Source organism: Anser brachyrhynchus, assembly GCF_964034855.1.
Source record: "Anser brachyrhynchus genome assembly, chromosome: 24".
NCBI classification, from domain to species: Eukaryota; Metazoa; Chordata; class Aves; order Anseriformes; family Anatidae; genus Anser; species Anser brachyrhynchus.
The window spans coordinates 4,451,257-4,468,692 of NC_137717.1; the positions used below are offsets into that span (position 1 = coordinate 4,451,257).

General features: G+C 54.7%; 1 protein-coding gene across 5 annotated transcripts in view; it reads left to right on the plus strand.

Moving 5' to 3' along the window:
- Window positions 1–17,436, plus strand: part of PHACTR4 (phosphatase and actin regulator 4) — a 64,816-nt gene that overhangs the window by 16,498 nt on the left and 30,882 nt on the right. For 2 of the 5 annotated variants that reach the window (XM_080566619.1, XM_080566620.1), the window contains exons 2-3: window positions 7,118–7,164; window positions 8,718–8,788. Coding sequence is in view for 3 of the 5 variants with exons in the window: in XM_080566616.1 (XP_080422742.1) it covers window positions 7,149–7,164 (16 nt within the window). In the remaining 2 variants the exon portion in view is untranslated. Of the gene's footprint in view, window positions 1–924; window positions 1,044–7,117; window positions 7,165–8,717; window positions 8,789–17,436 lie in introns of those variants that run through there. The other 3 variants (XM_080566616.1, XM_080566617.1, XM_080566618.1) reach the window with 2 other exon arrangements.

Genomic DNA, 17,436 nt, shown 5'->3' on the forward strand with positions numbered 1-17,436 from the left:
CATAGGGACCGTGCTCCTGAATGCCTTCCCTTTACGCTGGTGTAGCCCCCTCCGAAAGATGAATGGGATGCCGGGCATTTCCCGGTCTCCCATGTGCTTCCTATTACTGCACTAATTAAATTTATACAGGCCTTGCTCTGCTGCAGAAACCGAGGCTGGTATTTTTGGAGCTATTGAGGCATGCTATGCTAGCTCAAGCAGTGATGCTATTGCTCCTGATATGGGACTGCTGTACTTGAGAATTCAGTATGTCATCTTGCGTGTTTTGAAAAGCCAAAAGAAATAGTATGTACGGCCTAGGTTTGGGGCAAATCAGCTGTATTTGAAATATTTATTGGCTTTTGCCTGCAGCATGCTGAGGCAGGTGCTGGTGAGCGGGTTCGTTTCCTTCAGCCCCACTGCAAAAGTGAGTCGGGCAGCTGGAGAACCGGGGTCCGCTGTGGGAGCTGCTCTGAACGCCTCGGCTCTTCTCCTCCTCTCCTTTCAGGGTGCCCGGATTTGTCAGGGTGCGAGCAGAACGTGAGAATTGCCATCTTCACCGTCCAAATTTATTAACACACGTTTTGCTGATTTGTGTGTGTTGGTAGATTTTTAAGTCCTGGGTGATGGTGTTGTGGATGACCAGAACGTCTTTGATATCCTGCTTTTAATTACATCAAGCTCGGTCCCCTGGCTTTTTTCTTATAAATTTCTGCTCTGGGTTGCCTTTAGTTCCCATCTCAGGTCTCTGCAAATGGGTCATCTTGTTCGGTCTGCCATGATTGTGTACACGTCTTCCTCTAATGTATGGAAGAGGTTTTTGCAGCAGGACTGTTCTGCGGCCGTGGGGCAGTTTCTGAGCGAGGTGGTCAAGTGCTAGGTGTGCCCGCCAGCCAGAACCTTGTCTTCTAGGAAACTTCTCCAAGCTGTATTGCTAAACGTTGGACAGACAGAGGGGACGGGGCACTAAATACCAGCTGCACACAGACGTGTGGTGACCTGCAGGTGATGAGCACATCCGTCAAGCCTTCTAGGGAGAGTTCCACGTCTACTCAACAGCAGAGGTAAAGCTGAAGTTTTACAGCTCGGCTGTCAGCCAGGAATCCAGAGGGGACGCTCTCTTGCTCTCGGTGGCTTAGGGCTTGCGTTTTTGGGGAGGTCGATCAAGGAATAACCATGCCTTGCTGCCTCCCTTTGGATGCTCTCATTCCTCTCTCGGCTTCCCCAGTACGTATGGACGCTCGTGCAGGAATGAGAGCATCTTCCCTCTGCGCTAATCAGCCGTTCTGCTTTAATTTTACACTGCCTTTGTCAGGGAGATAATTTTGGTCGAGGCGAGCCCTTCAGCTGCTTCAAGGACAGCGCGCAGGGAAGCTGCTCTGCTCTGTTCCTGCTGCAGGCTTTTTCCCCGAGCGCATCCACACCTCCAGGGCCGCTGATCGGCTGCCAGGAGGTCTGGAGGCGAATCGGTGTTTGCTGTTCTGCTAGCTAAATAGAAATAGCGTTTGTCACTGGGAGCTGGCTCGGAAGTAACACCGCGTTCGACTCGGTGCCATGCGTTCTTACAGGCTCCTGGCTTTTTGTTTCAGGTTTGGTAAACATGGCTTGCTCGGTGAACTGAGACGCCTGGGAGAGGCTGGAGGGGGCTTTTTTGAGAGTTTGTGAGCTGTTTCGAGTAGAACAATGGAAAAACTCGGCTGTTTGGCACGTTAGCTGAGTAGGCTGGCCAGGTGGGAGTCCTGTTTGGGAGTTTTCTTTTCTTTTTGACGTGCTTTATGATGGAAATTATGCTGTTTTGAAGAAGGGGAAACTGAGGCACAGGCAGACAAACGCCTTGTCTGAGGCCAAGCGCTGTTCTGCAGCAGAGCTGCAAGTGCTCAGTGCTCTGCACAGCGTGCCGATGAGCGTGAGGGTTCACAAAGTGAGCCGTAAAAGTGATGAAAGAGGTGAAAAAAGCCCCTGGCCGAGCACACCTCGCAGCCACAGAGGACTCAGCTCCCTTCCCTTCCAAAATCCACGCTGGTAACGTTATATTACTGTGCCACCCACAGGCAGCTGCCACGCTGCGGAAAAATATTTGCTGTTTAGGTGGGGAACCCGTTATTAAATGCAGTATCTGCGATGGAAAGCTGCTGGTTTCATTTGCTGTGTCGCCTGCTCTATTTAGATTTCACAAAACTAGTTATTCGAGTATTCTATTTAAATTGCATTTACAGCTGTTATACCTCCGAATTTTCCCTCTCTTCCCGTTATGCTTGTCGCTTCTTCTACAAAATCTTTTTCCTTCTGCTCAGCAGCCGCCGTGTTTCGCTTTTCAGCAAGCGGAGAGATGCGCGCCGTGCTCCAGGTCGCAGGGCTGGGACCCCTGTGAAGACAGGGAAGCTGCAGGACCGCTAATTATTGGAGCAATGAACCGTGCTCATTGACGCGTTGCCAGCTCGGGCTGTGAGAACAACTTGGCTTAATCTGTGTCACTTTATTGAGTGGGAATATTCTGATTTACCTCCGGGATGCAGGGGAGTTGACCTCCCCTCCGCTCTGTCTGTGATTTGCATGGAACAAACTGGGTCAGCGGAGGCTGCTCGGAGGATTTTGAAAGCAGCGTTTTGTAGCAAATGGTGTTGAAACGATGATAATTGAAGGACATGAGCAAAGCAGGAGGTTTTGTAGGTGGAGATAATTTGTTACTAGACGAAGTCAGAAAAATAGACGAGCGTTTTGGCTTCTCCTGACCTGCAGAAGGGCTCGTGCATCTCCTCCTGTCTGTCCTGCTTGGTCCAACAGGAGGTTGGAGCTCCCCTCACACCTTGGCTTTAATTTATAGTAGTGCACTTGGTGTGCTTGATCTGTTCTTTTTTTTTTTTTGCTGGCATGCAGAAACTGTGTGCCAGAAGAATTTCCCTTGTGATATTTAAACTCTTCAGCACCCGTGCTATAAGCTGCCCCTTGGGAGAGCCGCTCTGTGCAGCTGAGTTATTTCGCTTTGTAGAAAAGAATTTTAATATTGTTTACCATGCTCTTAATCTTACGGCTGGCGGATAAATTGAGTCACGTTAGCCCTTCCTCTGAGGACTTCATGGGGCTTCACGGGCAGCATACCCGTAGTATTAGGTGGAGTTATCTCAGCTTTGCAAAAATCCTCTCATCTCTCTTCCTGGAATGAGTAATTGATGGATGAGAGAATAAAATGTTGTTTCTTTCAGTGCATTTATAAAAAGGGATGGGCAACCAGATCTGGTGGTGCAGTCGGTAAGGTTTTGGTGTGAGCCCAGCCACAGACAATTCTGAAAGGCCGGGCTCGATGCCCTGAAAAAAGTCCTTCTGGGGGCTTGGTTTGAGTAACATTTGGTGAGCCAGGGTCTGAGGCTCAGAACCTGCCCTGACTGATGAGCAGGCTGCTCGGTGCCAGCCTCAGTCTGCCGGCCAGCGCTGTGCTTGGTGTCCCCGTGTCTGTCTGTCTGTCTGTCCGTCAGCTCCTGCGAGTCCCCTGCGGGTCTCGGCTGTCCTCGGGTCCAGGGGGGACCCGCTCTGCGGTGCACATTTCACAGACACGGCCGCGAAGCAGGGACGGAGCTGGCGTTCTGAGTCCAGCTCGTGTTTCATTTATTGCCTGCCTTTTTCCAGCGGCACACCGGGTCACAAGAAAGCGTCTTCTGGGAGGTCGGCGAGCGAGCTTGGGTTCACTTCGTGGGCGCTAGCTAATGGGCTGCGCTAACGCCAGACCCTGGTCCTCAGGCTAGTCGGTGCTTATTAACGCCTCCCTTTCCCTCTCCCCTGCTAATGGGGACAGCTCAGGACCGTTAGGAGAGCATCCTGTCCCTCCCCCACACCCTTTTTATTTTTTTTCCAGGCAGCCTCCGGTTTTGTCTCATTACAGTCAGAGCCCTGTGGTAGCTGCCCAGCTGCTGTCTGGGGCTGAGGACTGGTGATTTAGAGCTGAGCCAGCACGGAAACTGGCTTCGCACGCCCAAGGCGAGCCTGCAGGGAGGCGCCGCGGAGAGGCAGCGTGCCACTTCGCGTTGGAGGAGCTGTCAGTTCTGTACTTTAGCCGGGGGGGGGGAAAGCAGCCCACGCTGGCTTGGTTTTAGACTTTTTGAAACATCCCGTCGTCGTCCGAAAGAAGGCATTTGGTGTTAGTGGAGGAGATGGGCAGCGCTAGATCAGAAAGGCCTGGGAGGGGAGCGGTGCAGCTAATGAGCTTCGCTGCGAAGGCATCCGAAAGCGCACAGCGGCCGAGGGCTCTGGGCAAGGCTTGCTGCAAATGAGAACACAAAGTGGGTGAGCTGTGATCAGCAAAGCCGCCCTGCCTGGCTCGCCCCAGGCTGGAAAAACGTGGTGCCGCGGCGTGCAGCTTGGCAGCGACTCGGGGTCCGGAGCCGGGGCTGTCAGGGTCCTGCCCCAGCCCGCGGTGTGTTCCTGCGGGCGGTTTGGTTTGCACCCGGGGCGGCTCTGCCTGTGTGCAGGGCAGCTGGAGCAAGGAGCAGCGACGTGCACGGAGATCCGGACCCCGCACTGCTGCGGGACTGCACGCGGTGGAGCTGAGCCTGGGGGCAGAGCTGGGGCCGGCCCCGTTCCCTGCTTTTCCAAGAAGAAATGGGGCAGAGAGCGGCTCAGAAAGCACCGCAGCACTGCTGCGAAGCCGTCCTCCTCTATTGTGTGGGGATTAGCTGCTGAGCTGGAAAAAAGCCATCACCTTGCTGTCGCGAGTTCAGAGATGGGTCAATGGAACAAGAATATGTTCTTAGGTTGGTACAAAGAGCTAAAAAAAAAAAAAAAAAGGCAATGTGTTTGAACTAGCAAGCCAGACGAAGGCTGTGCTCCTGCTGGTCAGGGTGTCGAGGGGCAGGCGAAGCAGCGCGGGCATCGACAGCAGTGGTAGGAGCTGTGCTGGGAGCACGTGGCTCGCTGGGGCAGGGGAGCCTCACGCAGCTGCGGAGGGAACAGCTGAGCGCTCGAGAACACGAATAATCGGTGGACCTGTACCACGGGTGGTGCTCAAAGAACTGCAAAATCCAGGTTTTCTCCTGCTTACGTACCCACTGGCTTCGGGGAGGAGGGGAACGCCTGACAGTAGGGGCTAGCAGTGGTTTTGTGTTCTGCAGGCGGGGTGTTTCAGACGCCTGTTGCAGAGCAGTTCCCAAATTGGCCTCTGCAGGTTAGCGTTGGCATCAGGGCGTGCGCTGCTCGCGCCGGGGCTCGGGTGGGCAAGCGCCCATTCCCTAGCGAGGCAGAGCCGCGTATCCCTGCTTTGGCAGCCTCGTGGAAACGCTGGGAGCCCTGCCGCCGCTCGCTCTAGCCTCGCACTTTGCCTCTGCTGTGCCTTTTAAGCTGGTTCTGTTAACAAGCAGCTGAGTGGCCGCAGCGCTGCGCTGAGAGCATCCCTCCCGGTACGGGCGGAGGTGCTTGCAGCCGTGCCGGCAGGCGATGACGGATGTCCTTGGTGCGTACAGCCGGTGTCCGGCAGCGAGCAGGCTGCCAGCGTTAGTATTCCAGGCACAAACGTGCCCCTTGTAATATGCAAAGCTCAGCACAGCCTGTGCAGGAATGCCCTTGAAAGGCAAATTAAAGCGAACTCCCCGGTGGCTTCGGGGCAGTAGGAGGGCTGCTGTCATCTGCGCTGAGGTTAACGTAGGCTTTGAGGTGTCTGCTTTTGTTTCTCTCCTGCTTTCCCTTCCTGACGGGGCAGGGAGGGAGACCTGGCCTGCAAACACCCCGTGCAGTGGAGCTGCTCTAAGGGGGAAGTTTGGTCTGTGTGCAGGTGCCGGTTTGATATCTGCAAAAACCTTTGTGCTCTTCTGCCTTCGGTGGGGAGCCTTTGGTCTGGTTTTTGCACGTGGTGTCCTTGTTGATGCAGGCTTCAGGATAGCTGTTATCCATAACACGTGAGTTAGCCCTATTTTAATGGTGTTAATGGGTTAAGCTTTAGGGATTTTCGGGGTGTTTCCCGAGGAACTTCAGCACAACCCACCTCCGAAGTGGCCATATGATGCTCTTGGGTGCCCGACTCGCTGCCCCTCTCTGCACAGACAGCGCTTCTCCTTGCAAAGCCGTTCAAAAGCTGTGCTTGCCAGCGACGTTTTGAGCATTAATTAATCGATATCGAGGCGCTCTCCCCGTCGCAGAATGCTGTTCCGGCTGCAGCAGAGAAGTAGCCCGGAGCGCGGCTGCCTGATCAAAAGAAGCCTCTCGCCCACGCAGCTCAGCAGAGCGAAGCCCCAAAGCCCTGCTGGCGCCGGCTTGTTCAGAGGCACCTCCAGCGGGGCCGTGCTGGGGTTGTCTCTCCTCTGCCACCGCCGCCGTGGGAGCCAGCACGTGCTGGGAGCTCGGCTGGTTATCGGCTGGAGGTGACTCCGGCCCGTTAGCTCCAGCAGCGGGGCCGCGCCAAGGTGCTGAGCCCTCCTGGGCTTCGTGGTGAAGGGCTGGGCTGAAAGAGGCTACGGACAGAGCTCTTTCCCAAGCCCCCCGTGCTGCGCCTGCTGACGTTTCTTGGTTTTGTTGTCTTAATTTGAGCGTCAGGTTCCCCAGGACAGGAGCTCCCTCGTTCTGAAATGCTGAATGTGTTTTTATGGTGCTGCACACGTATATCAGAATCGAGATGTCTCCTGATTTCCCCAAAATTAGTTCCTCTTGCACCTCATTTCAGAAGTTTCTCCAAAGAAAAGCTGGGTTTGCTACTAACCCTGGTTCCTCCTTCTTATCCTCTTTCCCCAGTACATTCAGATCTGTCTTGACATTACATGAGCTCTGCAATACTTCCGCGCACGTGCTGTTCTGTTTTTGCTAGATAAGCATTAGCTGTTCCCTTTTACGGGAAGCACACATCCTTTCGAGGAGGCAGACGTGATTTTTTTTCCCTGGGAGGGAAGGTTTGATGCTTTGCAGATGTCACACCTTGCCTTTGTTTCACTTTTCTTTCCCATTCACTACATGCATGCTCAGAGGCTGCTGACGTCTTCAGAGAGGGGTGCAGGCACCACGCTCTTGTTCCTAGTTTGCTGGGGCAGGACTTCTGCTCTGGGTTCTCTGCGTGTCAGTTATGTGTGGGCTGAGCAGAGCTGGTAGGGAAGTGAAATGAAACCCAGGCTTTGGTCACGCTTGGAAATTAAATTTGTCTCAATTTTGTTTCCTGTTTTTGCAGGAATTGCTCAGAAAGCTAGTGTGCAAGAGGAATGGAAGAGAACACCGGTGAGTACTTAGGTGTCTTACCGACAGGTCTTGTCGACCTGTTCTTTCTTCGTTTGCTAAGTACTGTAATGAACCTTGTTATTTTAAACTTCATGGCTTTGATTCAAATGTAGACGATGATTAGAAAATGAGATTGTTTGGCAGATGCATCAGTTGCAACTCTACCGCAGTAGTGGTGCGGATCAGAACCGATCAAAGCTGCGTACTGTACATCTGGAAGATCTTTTTTGAAATCTCCCATCTGTGAAAGCTGGAATACAAGTTTCTTGAATATCCCGAGCTCTTGAAAACAAATAACATCCCCTTTCTGAATAGGTAGGAGGCTAGAAGTTCCGAGTTGGCATGTGATTTGAACGAGGCACGTGGCAAGCCAGAAAGAAGGCTCAGCTCACGGTAGTTCCTGATTTCCTTCTGAATTTATTTCCCTAGGCTGCTCTGTCTTGCAGAAGATGTGAGATTTTTTTAAATTAAAATTTGGCTTTAAAGCTCTTGCTTTAGGCACTGCCTACTACTTGACCTGAGGCAAGCAAACTCCTTGCTGTGAGATTTAACTGAGGCAAGCAAGCATTTAGCTGCAACTAAAACTGGTGGAGTTTTGGCTTAAAGAATGCTTCTATGACTTTTCCGACTGTTTGCCTAACATGGTGGTGGAAGGCACTGGTTGTACAGCCGTTTTTTCCTCTACCATTGAAGTGGGATTTGCATGAAAGCTCTTGCCTGCCCCGTGGGAAGCCGGTCTCCATGAAGCGTGTTAACCTCGCATCTTGCGGACCGCGTTGGGGCAGTTGGTGAAACCTACCTGACTTGTGAGGAAGTGCAGCTGCGTGACCACAACTATTATTTCTAGATTACTCCTCTGCAGTCAGGTGATGCCATCCTTAAAACGTGAGAGTTGACGTACTCGTCAGCAGCGGGGGGTGCTCGGCGTGGCGGGTCTACCAGCCTGTCCGCTGAAGGCTCGGTTTTGACTCACACAACAGCTCCGAGCCAAGTGCATGTGCATAAAAACACGTCAGGCTTATAATCCTGGTGGCAGGAATTGCTGCTGTGGCCTCTAATTGTTAGCCTGGAAGGTGCACATTCAATTTGTGGTGGTTGCTTTTCCCTTACGGTTTGCTTGTGGCAAACTGAGCCCAGCTGCTGCCTTACTGGGGGAGGCGGGTGAAGGGAGCACGGTGCTGGCAGCCGAAGCAGCGGCTGTGGAGATGACAGCTCCCCGCTCAACCCCAGGACGTGGGGTTGGAGCCTCTCGAGGTTCCTGGGAGCTCTGACTCCTGATTTGAGCAGTGCTGGTGGCCTGGGATGGGAAAGGCCTCGTGTCCTGTTCGCATCATGCCAGCTGAAGTAGAGCTGCCTCCCCTCTCCCTCTGAATTCAGCTGTGAGGGTTGAGGATGGAGCATCTGTGCTTGGTCTTTGCATGCACAAACACCTCGCACAGCTGGCTGTGGAGCTTGGTGGTGTTAGTGCTGGGAGCTAAGAGCCCCACGTTAAAGGCAGTATAAACAGATGGGTCTCTTATTACTATTTTTTTTTAAATTACTTTGCTTTTAAGGATGCTCATTCTCCAAGTGCTGCTAAGCTCAGGACTCCTGGCTTGTTCCGGGCACTGAGGCTGGAGATGAGGTAAGGCGGAGCTGCGTGCAGGAGCTGCGCTCAAGTCCATGCCCTTTGTTCCTTCAAAGCCTGGTGCTTTTTGATGTATTGCTGTCCTTAACTGGTTGTATATTAACTGCACTCACAATGCTGCATGGCTGGCTTTTGTTTTAACTGCATTGGCGCGTGTTCAGAGCTGGTGTGCTTCGAATGGCCACTGGGACTGCACAGTCGAGCATAAATCCTTTTTAGCTGTCAGGCTTCACTAGCCATGGGTGGGTGGGGGAGCTCCTCCTTGGCTGGCTGCCCTGGCTAATTAAAAATGAAATTTGCTGTTGTCTTCAGATTTTAATTCACGCTCATCCCTGAAGACCAGTAGGAGCATGGTCTCCAGGCAGCTGCAGTGAAGTTTCGGAGCTTGTTTACACACAGTTATTTTAGAACAGGCATGCAACTTAAAAATTTGCTCTCAACCCAGCCACGGGTTACTTCTCCAAGTAGAGAGAAGAACGTACAGAAACTTCTTGCAAGCCTTGGGCCGTGGCCCCGAGCAGCTGCCTACAGTTTGTTACCACGTCGGTGATGTGGATGCGCATGTGTCGTGCAGCCAGGGCAGCGTCAGGTGGCTGAGTTTGTCTCTTGTGCTGGGCTAAGCAAAACGAAATTACTTCGCTGTCGGCTGCGCCTGTGTGACTGGCACCGGCTAAGCGGATGCATGAACTACGTAGGTGATCGGCCTGAGCCTCCGGCTACCGAGCAGTGCCGTGAGACCCGCTGGAGGCAGAAGAAGTGTTGGAGTGGTAGGAGCGGGGAGGTGGTGGCGGGGGGCTTGGTGGCAGCGTGAAGTCGGGGCACAGCGGGGCAGCGTGCTGCCCCCAGCCCCGTGGGCGGCGGGAGGACGGAGGTCGGCGAGAGGAATAAATGAGTTGTAAATAGACGCCACGTGTCGGCCGTTTCTCCTCTTTCTGAGGTCCCACCTACGCAAGTGATCTGCTGAAGGGAAATATCCCTGGAACATTGCACCCCGTTCAGATCCTTCCTGTCGGAGTGGTGAGGCTGAAGGATCGCGCTCTATTTTCAGAGCGCGTTTCTGCTGCTGCACTCTCTGCCCACGCTGCCCAGACCCCTCCTGGAGACTGCTCTGCTCTTAGGCTGCCCTGAACTAAGCTTCAGCCTTTTTCTTAGTGGAGGGATCATCTTCAGAGGCAGCATCCCATCTGCCTGTAGGTCGTGAGACCTTAAAAAGCAAATATATGAAGTGGAAACTTCGTGCCTGGCGGGACAAGCCTCACCTTATGCCCGTGGTTCCTCGAAAGCAGAGGTGTTGGAGCGACCTGACGAAGAAAGGGGCCTGCAGCTCACTCGTGGTGTCCGAGCTGAGCATTCCTGAGCTGCCATCGGGGAGCGCGGCGCTGCCTTTTTCCATAGCAAGCTTTTGCTCTTGGGTCCCTTTAGCTCCTGTGCTTCAGTGCTCCCTTTACAATTTCTGCTCGTGGCCGCTGACTTCATCTGCGGGTACTGGGATAAACCTTGTGGTGGGTTCCCTAAAAGGTCTGAAATCTGTGTGGGACAACTGTGAAGAGTCCTGGGAGCCAGCGGAGCAGCCTTCTGCACCCACAGGCTCCTGCCCAAAGCTGCTTCTATTATAGAACAACACTTGAGATATTAAATTTATGGATGCCTTAAGAGTCTTCTGCAGTTATTTCTTTATTCAAGGTTGACTTTCATCACCTTATCTCCTGCTGTGCTACTTTTTCCCAATTCTTTCCCTACTAAAAATAGGAAATACTCTTCAAGTCCTTAACCTCTGTGCAAACAAAGAAGTAATTTGTTTTAGCGTCTAAGCTGACTTCTGGGCTACGTGCCTCATAAGGAAACCAGTGTGACACGAATCTGCTACTTTTGGACACTCAGACTCCAAATATAGCCTGAGGAAAGGAAGGGGGGCTCGAAATGTGAATATTTCTATTGCGCTAGCTGTGCTGCTTGGTCCTGACAGAACGCGTGGCTGGCTTCCCAATTCCCATTTTTATCCCTAAAAACGAGAGCAGTGCCATGGGATACTCCGAGGTTCAAAGCCCTGGTGGAAACGAGTGCGTGATCATTGCACGTGCATAGGTAACAGGTTTTTAGATCGCTTCTGATCCAAAGCACGCCTGTGGAAGCGGTGCTTTGTAGTAGGGTACATCCATTGCTGCCAACTTTTAGCAACCCAGCTCTATCAGAAACAGCTTGAGATCAAAACCAAGCATCAAGCTATCCCGGGGCTGCATCCCCCGAGCGGGTTCTGGCACTGCTGCCTTCGATGCTCAGAAGGGGTGGATGCTTTGGTAAAGGCTTGCTGCTGGGAGCCTGTCCCAAGGCGCTTTAAGCACCGGCTTCCAGCAGCCTGCTGCACTGGGATCCGAAACAACCCTTCGCTTTCATACCTGGGATGTGTGGGTTCCCTCCTGCCCCGTCCCCCTGCTGCTGCTCGTCCCTGGCCCGAGGAGCTGGGCATCTCCTCCCAGTGGGGACCTGGGAGTGAGCAGAAGGCTTCGGCCTGGCAAAGTCTGCTAGGGGAAAACAAAACCTGCTCGGGAAAACAAAACCTGCTCGGGAAAACCAGTTTTCTGCTTCCGCACCGAAGGTGTCCGCCAAGCGGCGTTCTCCTCGCCGTTCCTTTGTTTATGGAGCCTTTTGTTTTTAGCAGCACGGCCGAGGGAGTGGCTGCTGGGATGGAAAATGTTTTCCTTGTGGGCTCAGCTTGAATCCAGGAAGAGGGATCGTGAGCGTGAGTCCCCACCTGGCGACTCCGGCGCGGATCAGCGGCTGGCGGCGGAGGCGAGGACTTTGCCAGCTGCAGGTGGAGCTGCCTGCATGGGCCGGGCCCTAAACCCGCAGCCCTGAGCGGGGCCGGGCCCTAAACCCGCAGCCCTGAGCGGGGCCGGGCCCTAAACCCGCAGCCCTGAGCGGGGTCGGCTGCCGTGGGGCTGGGGCTGAGGGAAGTGCCTGCTGCCGTCGGTGCCTTCTGTGCTGCAAGGCTTCAGAGCTCCAGGGCGCCCACTCCGGTCCCTTGGGTGCCTTTCCAGAAGGGAACGGTCCACGCGGGGGCAGGCAGGGCACTCGGTGTCCTTTGCAGCCTCTGAAGGACTCGGAGCAGGGCTGGGGAGCGGCTGGGTGGGAATCCTCTCGTGGTGACAAAGCCTCAGCTGGAGCCGAGCTGCTTCGAGGCTGCCGCCAGGACAGGCGTTTAACTAGCCGCTTGGTAGCATTTAGGGAAAAATTTGTCAAATGTACGCTTTTGTGTTGAACTAAAGTGATTTGGTGACGTGGTTCCTAGTTTAAACGAGGCTGCTGGAGGCAGCGTTTGGTTTTTTTCTGGTTTCGATCTGCAGAGTCGAGCACAGAGCGTTGCAGTGTTAGTGCTTCCCTGTCAGAGCTCTGAGGGCTGCCAGAGAAAACCAGTTAATGCTGACTAGCCAGTGGAAATGTCTTTGTAACGTCTGTTTCACAGCAAAAGAGCAGATTTTCTTCCAGGAAGACGCATGAGCTACGATTCCCCCATGAGATCCTACAAATTATATATACGGCGACGTAACTGTCTTGTGCAGCACAGTAGAAGAGACAGCGATCAGAGCGGCTGAGATGAAACAAGATTAAACATCGAACTGCAACGGAAGGAGGCTGTGCTGCAAGCAGGGCCAGAAAGGGAGAGTCCTGCTGGTCTTTAGCCAGATTTACTGGAGGGCTGCACTGGTCTCGCTGGAGACCCCTGGACTTCTAAGCAAGGTGCAGTACAGAACACTCTCTAACCTACTCTCTAACCTACGTTATCCTAAGTAAGGAGGGCACTTGACACGTTAGGAAAGTCCTTTGGGACACAATCCTGACAGTCTTTTGTTCTTGAATTTGCAATGGACATTCAGGTTCTTAGTGCAAATCAGGTGCTGAGTGCTGTCAGGGTGCCTGGGGCAATTCGTGCCGTGCTGGTGCTGTTCTGCCTCCTGCGTTTGCAAGGGATTCAGATCAGCTATCCATCTCCTGGTTGGCTTGGCACTTAAAAATTATTATTAATAATAATAATAAAAAAAATATGCCGAGGAATTCCCCCTCTGAACAATCAGAGGATCTCAAACTCTTGCCTCATCTCTCTGTGACTCCAAGCCAAGAGTTTCACAGATTTTTTGCTGACCGTCCGGAGACCTGGTAACTCTGGCACCCCATTTCGAGTGGCTTCTGAAGCTGTTGTAGTAAACGGGCACGTGGCTTCTGCAGATAGCTCTGCCTGGAGGAAAGCAGCATTAATTTTGGTGGTTTTGTGGTTTGGGGCCCAAGCTGCGGATGTGCTGGGAGGGAGATCCTTTGGCTTGAGGGCTGGCTGGAGCGAGATAGGGGCGAAGGCTGGTGCTGGGTGAGAAATGCTGGACCCGCTGGAGCGCTCTGCGATGGAGCTGAGCAGTCTTACTCCTGGTATTAAGAGATAAGACCTTGTAGGGCGTGTAATCAATCCTCCGGATGATTCAGGCCGACTCGCTGTGAAATAGTGAATGTGGAGGTATTGTGGTTCAGTAAGTAGGGCACCGAGCAGAAGTGTTAGATTGCGAGAGTTTCTAGTTTTCATTTTCAGCCTGGACCTTAAATTCACCTTGCCCTCTGGAACATTGTTTTCCGTGAGTCCTCGGGGGAGACCTCAGTAGCGGGTTTTATTGGGGCTGGGGATAGGAGAAGCCTGCCTGGAACCAGAGGGAAGTGGGTTTAGTTTAAATGAAGTGATTTTTATTATGACTGTTTCTCTTGGGTCGCACAGCAGCAATGTGTCCGTGCTGAATGGCAAAGCTGGCTTGGAAAAAACCCCCAAACACCAGTGCTCAGTGGTGTCGCTGCCCTTGCGAGCTGTAAAGGGTGTTAGCTGAGCCAGGGGCTGGTCGGGTTGAACAGTCGCACGTCGTCACCGCTGCCTTATCGCTGCTTTTACCCCAGCTCTCATTTCTGAAGGTGCCTTTTGTCTCCCGAAACACTCGAATGCAACAAAAACCCCGATACCTGGCGCGGCTTTCCTGCAGGCGTGGGACCGAGCCGGCTGTGGTGCGACCAGTGACGAGCACGGCGTGGTCAGCTTGAGGAGCAATTAAGGAAAACGGTGCTTCAGCCCAGCCTGGCTTTGCCCTGCTTCAACAAGCACAGGTTTTAGGGTTTCTAAAGGCCCTAAGCAGCGGGGTTACCATGGATTTGCACTCCTGCACATTAAAAACAATATAAAAGTTACTAATTCCCCTCGAACCGTTCAGCCTGCGCTGGAACCAGAAGCAAAGTGCCCGAAGGGCCTGTAAGGAGGCCGGGACCGGTGCCCAGAGCCGGGCACAGCCCCCCCCGAAGCCCCCCGGCGCCCCCCGAAGCCCCCCGGCTGCTGCTGCCGGCGCCGAGCTTGGGGCGCTGCGGGGCGCGGCCGCCAGGGGGCGATCGTGACCGGGGCCGCGGAGCTCCGAGCTTTTGGGGGGGGGGGGCGGCTTGGGGGGCACCCCAGGGCCCCGTGGGGCCCTCTGCTGGGGGTTTTGGGGGGCACTCCGGGGCCCCGTGGGGCTCCGAGCTAGGGGGTTGTCTTGGGGGGCATCCTGAGACTGTGGAGCTCCGCACTGGGGGGATTTGGGGAGCCCCAGGGCCCTGTGGAGCTCTGTGCTGGGGGGGGGGGGGGTTTGGGGGTGACCTGGAGCCCTGTGGGGCTCTGTGTTGGGGGTGGGGGTCCTGGGGGGCGCCCTGAAGGCTGCAGAGCTCTGTGCTGGGGTGGGGGTCCTGGGGGGCACCCCGAAGGCTGCAGAGCTCTGTGCTGGGGTGGGGGTCCTGGGGGGCACCCCGAAGGCTGCAGAGCTCTGTGCTGGGGTGGGGGTCCTGGGGGGCACCCCGAAGGCTGCAGAGCTCTGTGCTGGGGTGGGGGTCCTGGGGGGCACCCCGAAGGCTGCAGAGCTCTGTGCTGGGGGGGTTGGGGGTTGTCCTGGGGCCCTGCAGAGCTCTGTGCTGGGGGGGTTCGGGGATGCCCCAGGGCCCCTCAGAGCTCTGTGCTGGGGGGGGTTGGCCTGGGGCCCTGCAGAGCTCTGTGCTGGGGGGGTTTGGGGGATGCCCCAGGACCCCTCAGAGCTCTGTGCTGGGGGGGTTTGGGGGATGCCCCAGGGCCCCTCAGAGCTCTGTGCTGGGGGGGTTTGGGGGATGCCCCAGGACCCCTCAGAGCTCTGTGCTGGGGGGATTTGGGGGATGCCCCAGGGCCCCTCAGAGCTCTGTGCTGGGGCGGTTTGGGGGATGCCCCAGGACCCCTCAGAGCTCTGTGCTGGGGGGGTTTGGGGATGCCCCAGGGCCCCTCCGAGCTCTGTGCTGGGGGGGTTTGGGGGATGCCCCAGGGCCCCTCAGAGCTCTGTGCTGGGGGGTTTGGGGGATGCCCCAGGGCCCCTCAGAGCTCTGTGCTGGGGGGGTTGGGGGATGCCCCAGGGCCCCTCAGAGCTCTGTGCTGGGGGGTTTGGGGGATGCCCCAGGGCCCCTCAGAGCTCTGTGCTGGGGGGGTTTGGGGATGCCCCAGGGCCCCTCAGAGCTCTGTGCTGGGGGGGTTTGGGGGATGCCCCAGGACCTCTCAGAGCTCTGTGCTGGGGGGGTTTGGGGGATGCCCCAGGGCCCCTCAGAGCTCTGTGCTGGGGGGAAGCAGCGGGGAGAAGCAGGCACCCGGCGGCCGTAGGGCTGGGTTCTGCTGGCGGCGAGCTGCAGGGAGCCCTGGGTGGCTCGGTGGCACGCTGAGCTCTTCGGGAGAGGGACGGAAGGATAAAGGGAGGCTTAACGGGAGCAGCGTGTTGAAGTGAGCCACCCCTGTGCTGGGGAAAGGTGGGATTTCGGGGTTTTGTGCTCCACGTCCTGTAGAAAACCACGGCCTCTCTCCCGTGGGCTAGGAGCTGCTCTGCGTGCCGTTTGCTTTGTGTTTCCCTGGGCTCCTAGGGCACGGCGCGCCTCGGACAGCTCGGCAAGGAATGCATGTCCTGCAGGCCAGGCGGTGATCCCTTTCGGGGAAGGCATCGTTCGGGGTCAGCCTCGGTGCCTGCCTGAGAGCTGGGGCACTGCAGCCAGCCCCCCCAGGGACTTGCACTGGGGTTCAGCTGCCGCGTTGGGAAAGCTGCCCCCAGCCCTCTGATTTTTAGTATTAAATCTCAGAGGCCTGGGTGGTGATCAGCAAGGTAAACGCTGCTCCTTCCCATAAGAAGGCAGAATTTTGTTCTGCCCGGGCACTGTGTACTGCAGGGGTTAAGTTACGGTTGGCTTTGGGGAGGAAAGGAAAATCTCTCGAAGTAATTAACTTAAGACGCTGACGCTAATGAACGGCCTTTCAAAGCTGGGGCTGTTGGGGAGGGTTGATGGGAATCCCCTGTTGAATCAATGACATTAGGGCCTTAGGAGTGATTCTGCAATTATTAGGCTGAAATGATGTTGAACATGAAGCTAATCCTGTTATCTTGCAAATATTGAGGAAACTGCTTGCTCTGGATAACTCTGTAATGGGATTATTCTAGTGAGTCTGGCACCCTTGACATTCCCTGTCTGCTCGGGTGTCTTTTCTTATTTTCCTGCTCAGGGTACGGTATTGATCAGTCTCCCCACAGGTAGTTTTGGGGGAGATGTCTGGGGCACTGTTTTCTGGTACTGATGGATTTTTTTTATAAAATTAGTTTGATAAAGAGCACCCCGTTGCCTTATGAAGCGATTCCTTCCTCCACGGCAAAGATCCCTCGAGTTCATCCCTAAATAAAAGTCTAGGAAAAGAGCTGAAGGGCAAGGACGAGTGTGAACTGAGCCTTCCTTCGTCACGCCGTCCTGGCATCGAGCGTCTGCAGGTCAGTGAGCTCCTGTTCTGGAGACTGTTCCCGAGCCACCGTATGCACCGAGTGCCATCAGCTCTGCTTTGAGAGCATCATCCTGCATCCCCGGTAGCCTGTAGCAATAGTTCTAGGCAAAAGTAGCCGGTGGCATCTTTCAAATGATCGTCTTGAGGGTGTTCTTCCAGCCATCGGTCTGAGAAGTTGCTGCCCAACCGATGTCAGGAGCGAGACAAGAACCGAGATGATCCGGCAGGGGGGAGAGGAGAAAAGCCCTACCGCACACCCGGTGGCTCGCTGAGGTTCATTACAGACGTGATGCTTTCCCGACAGCCCCACGGACCTCCACGTCTGGGTGGCCCGAGTTTTAGGCAGGGTTTGTCACCAGCTGGAGCAACGGGGCGGTCGCTGTCAGGTCAAGTCCGTGGCTGCAGCAGGGCAAAACGCGGTGGCCTGTGGCTCTGCCTCAGTTACGGACAGGACTCGGAGTGCCACGTGCCCTACGGGAGGTAAAGATGTGCACCCCCGCGAGGTTTAGCTCTGAGTTGAGTTTCAAAGCCAGGAAAACGTTTTTCTCTACTCTGTAGCCAGAAGCTCAATTAACTACGAGGCGAGCCTCTTTCTTTCAGCATCGCTAGAGTCGAGACGTGTTTTTGACAATACCCACTAAATGAGCAGATGTTTTTGTCCCAAACCAGGAATTTCCATAAATGTGGGAAAGTTCCATTAGTAAGGGTCAGTCACCTTTTAGTTTCCCGGGTTGATTTATTCTTGTATTTTTGTTAAAGCCTATCCGAATCTCAGTCAGAACCACAGATTTTTTTGGAGGCTTTCTTCTCCTCCCTTGAAAAA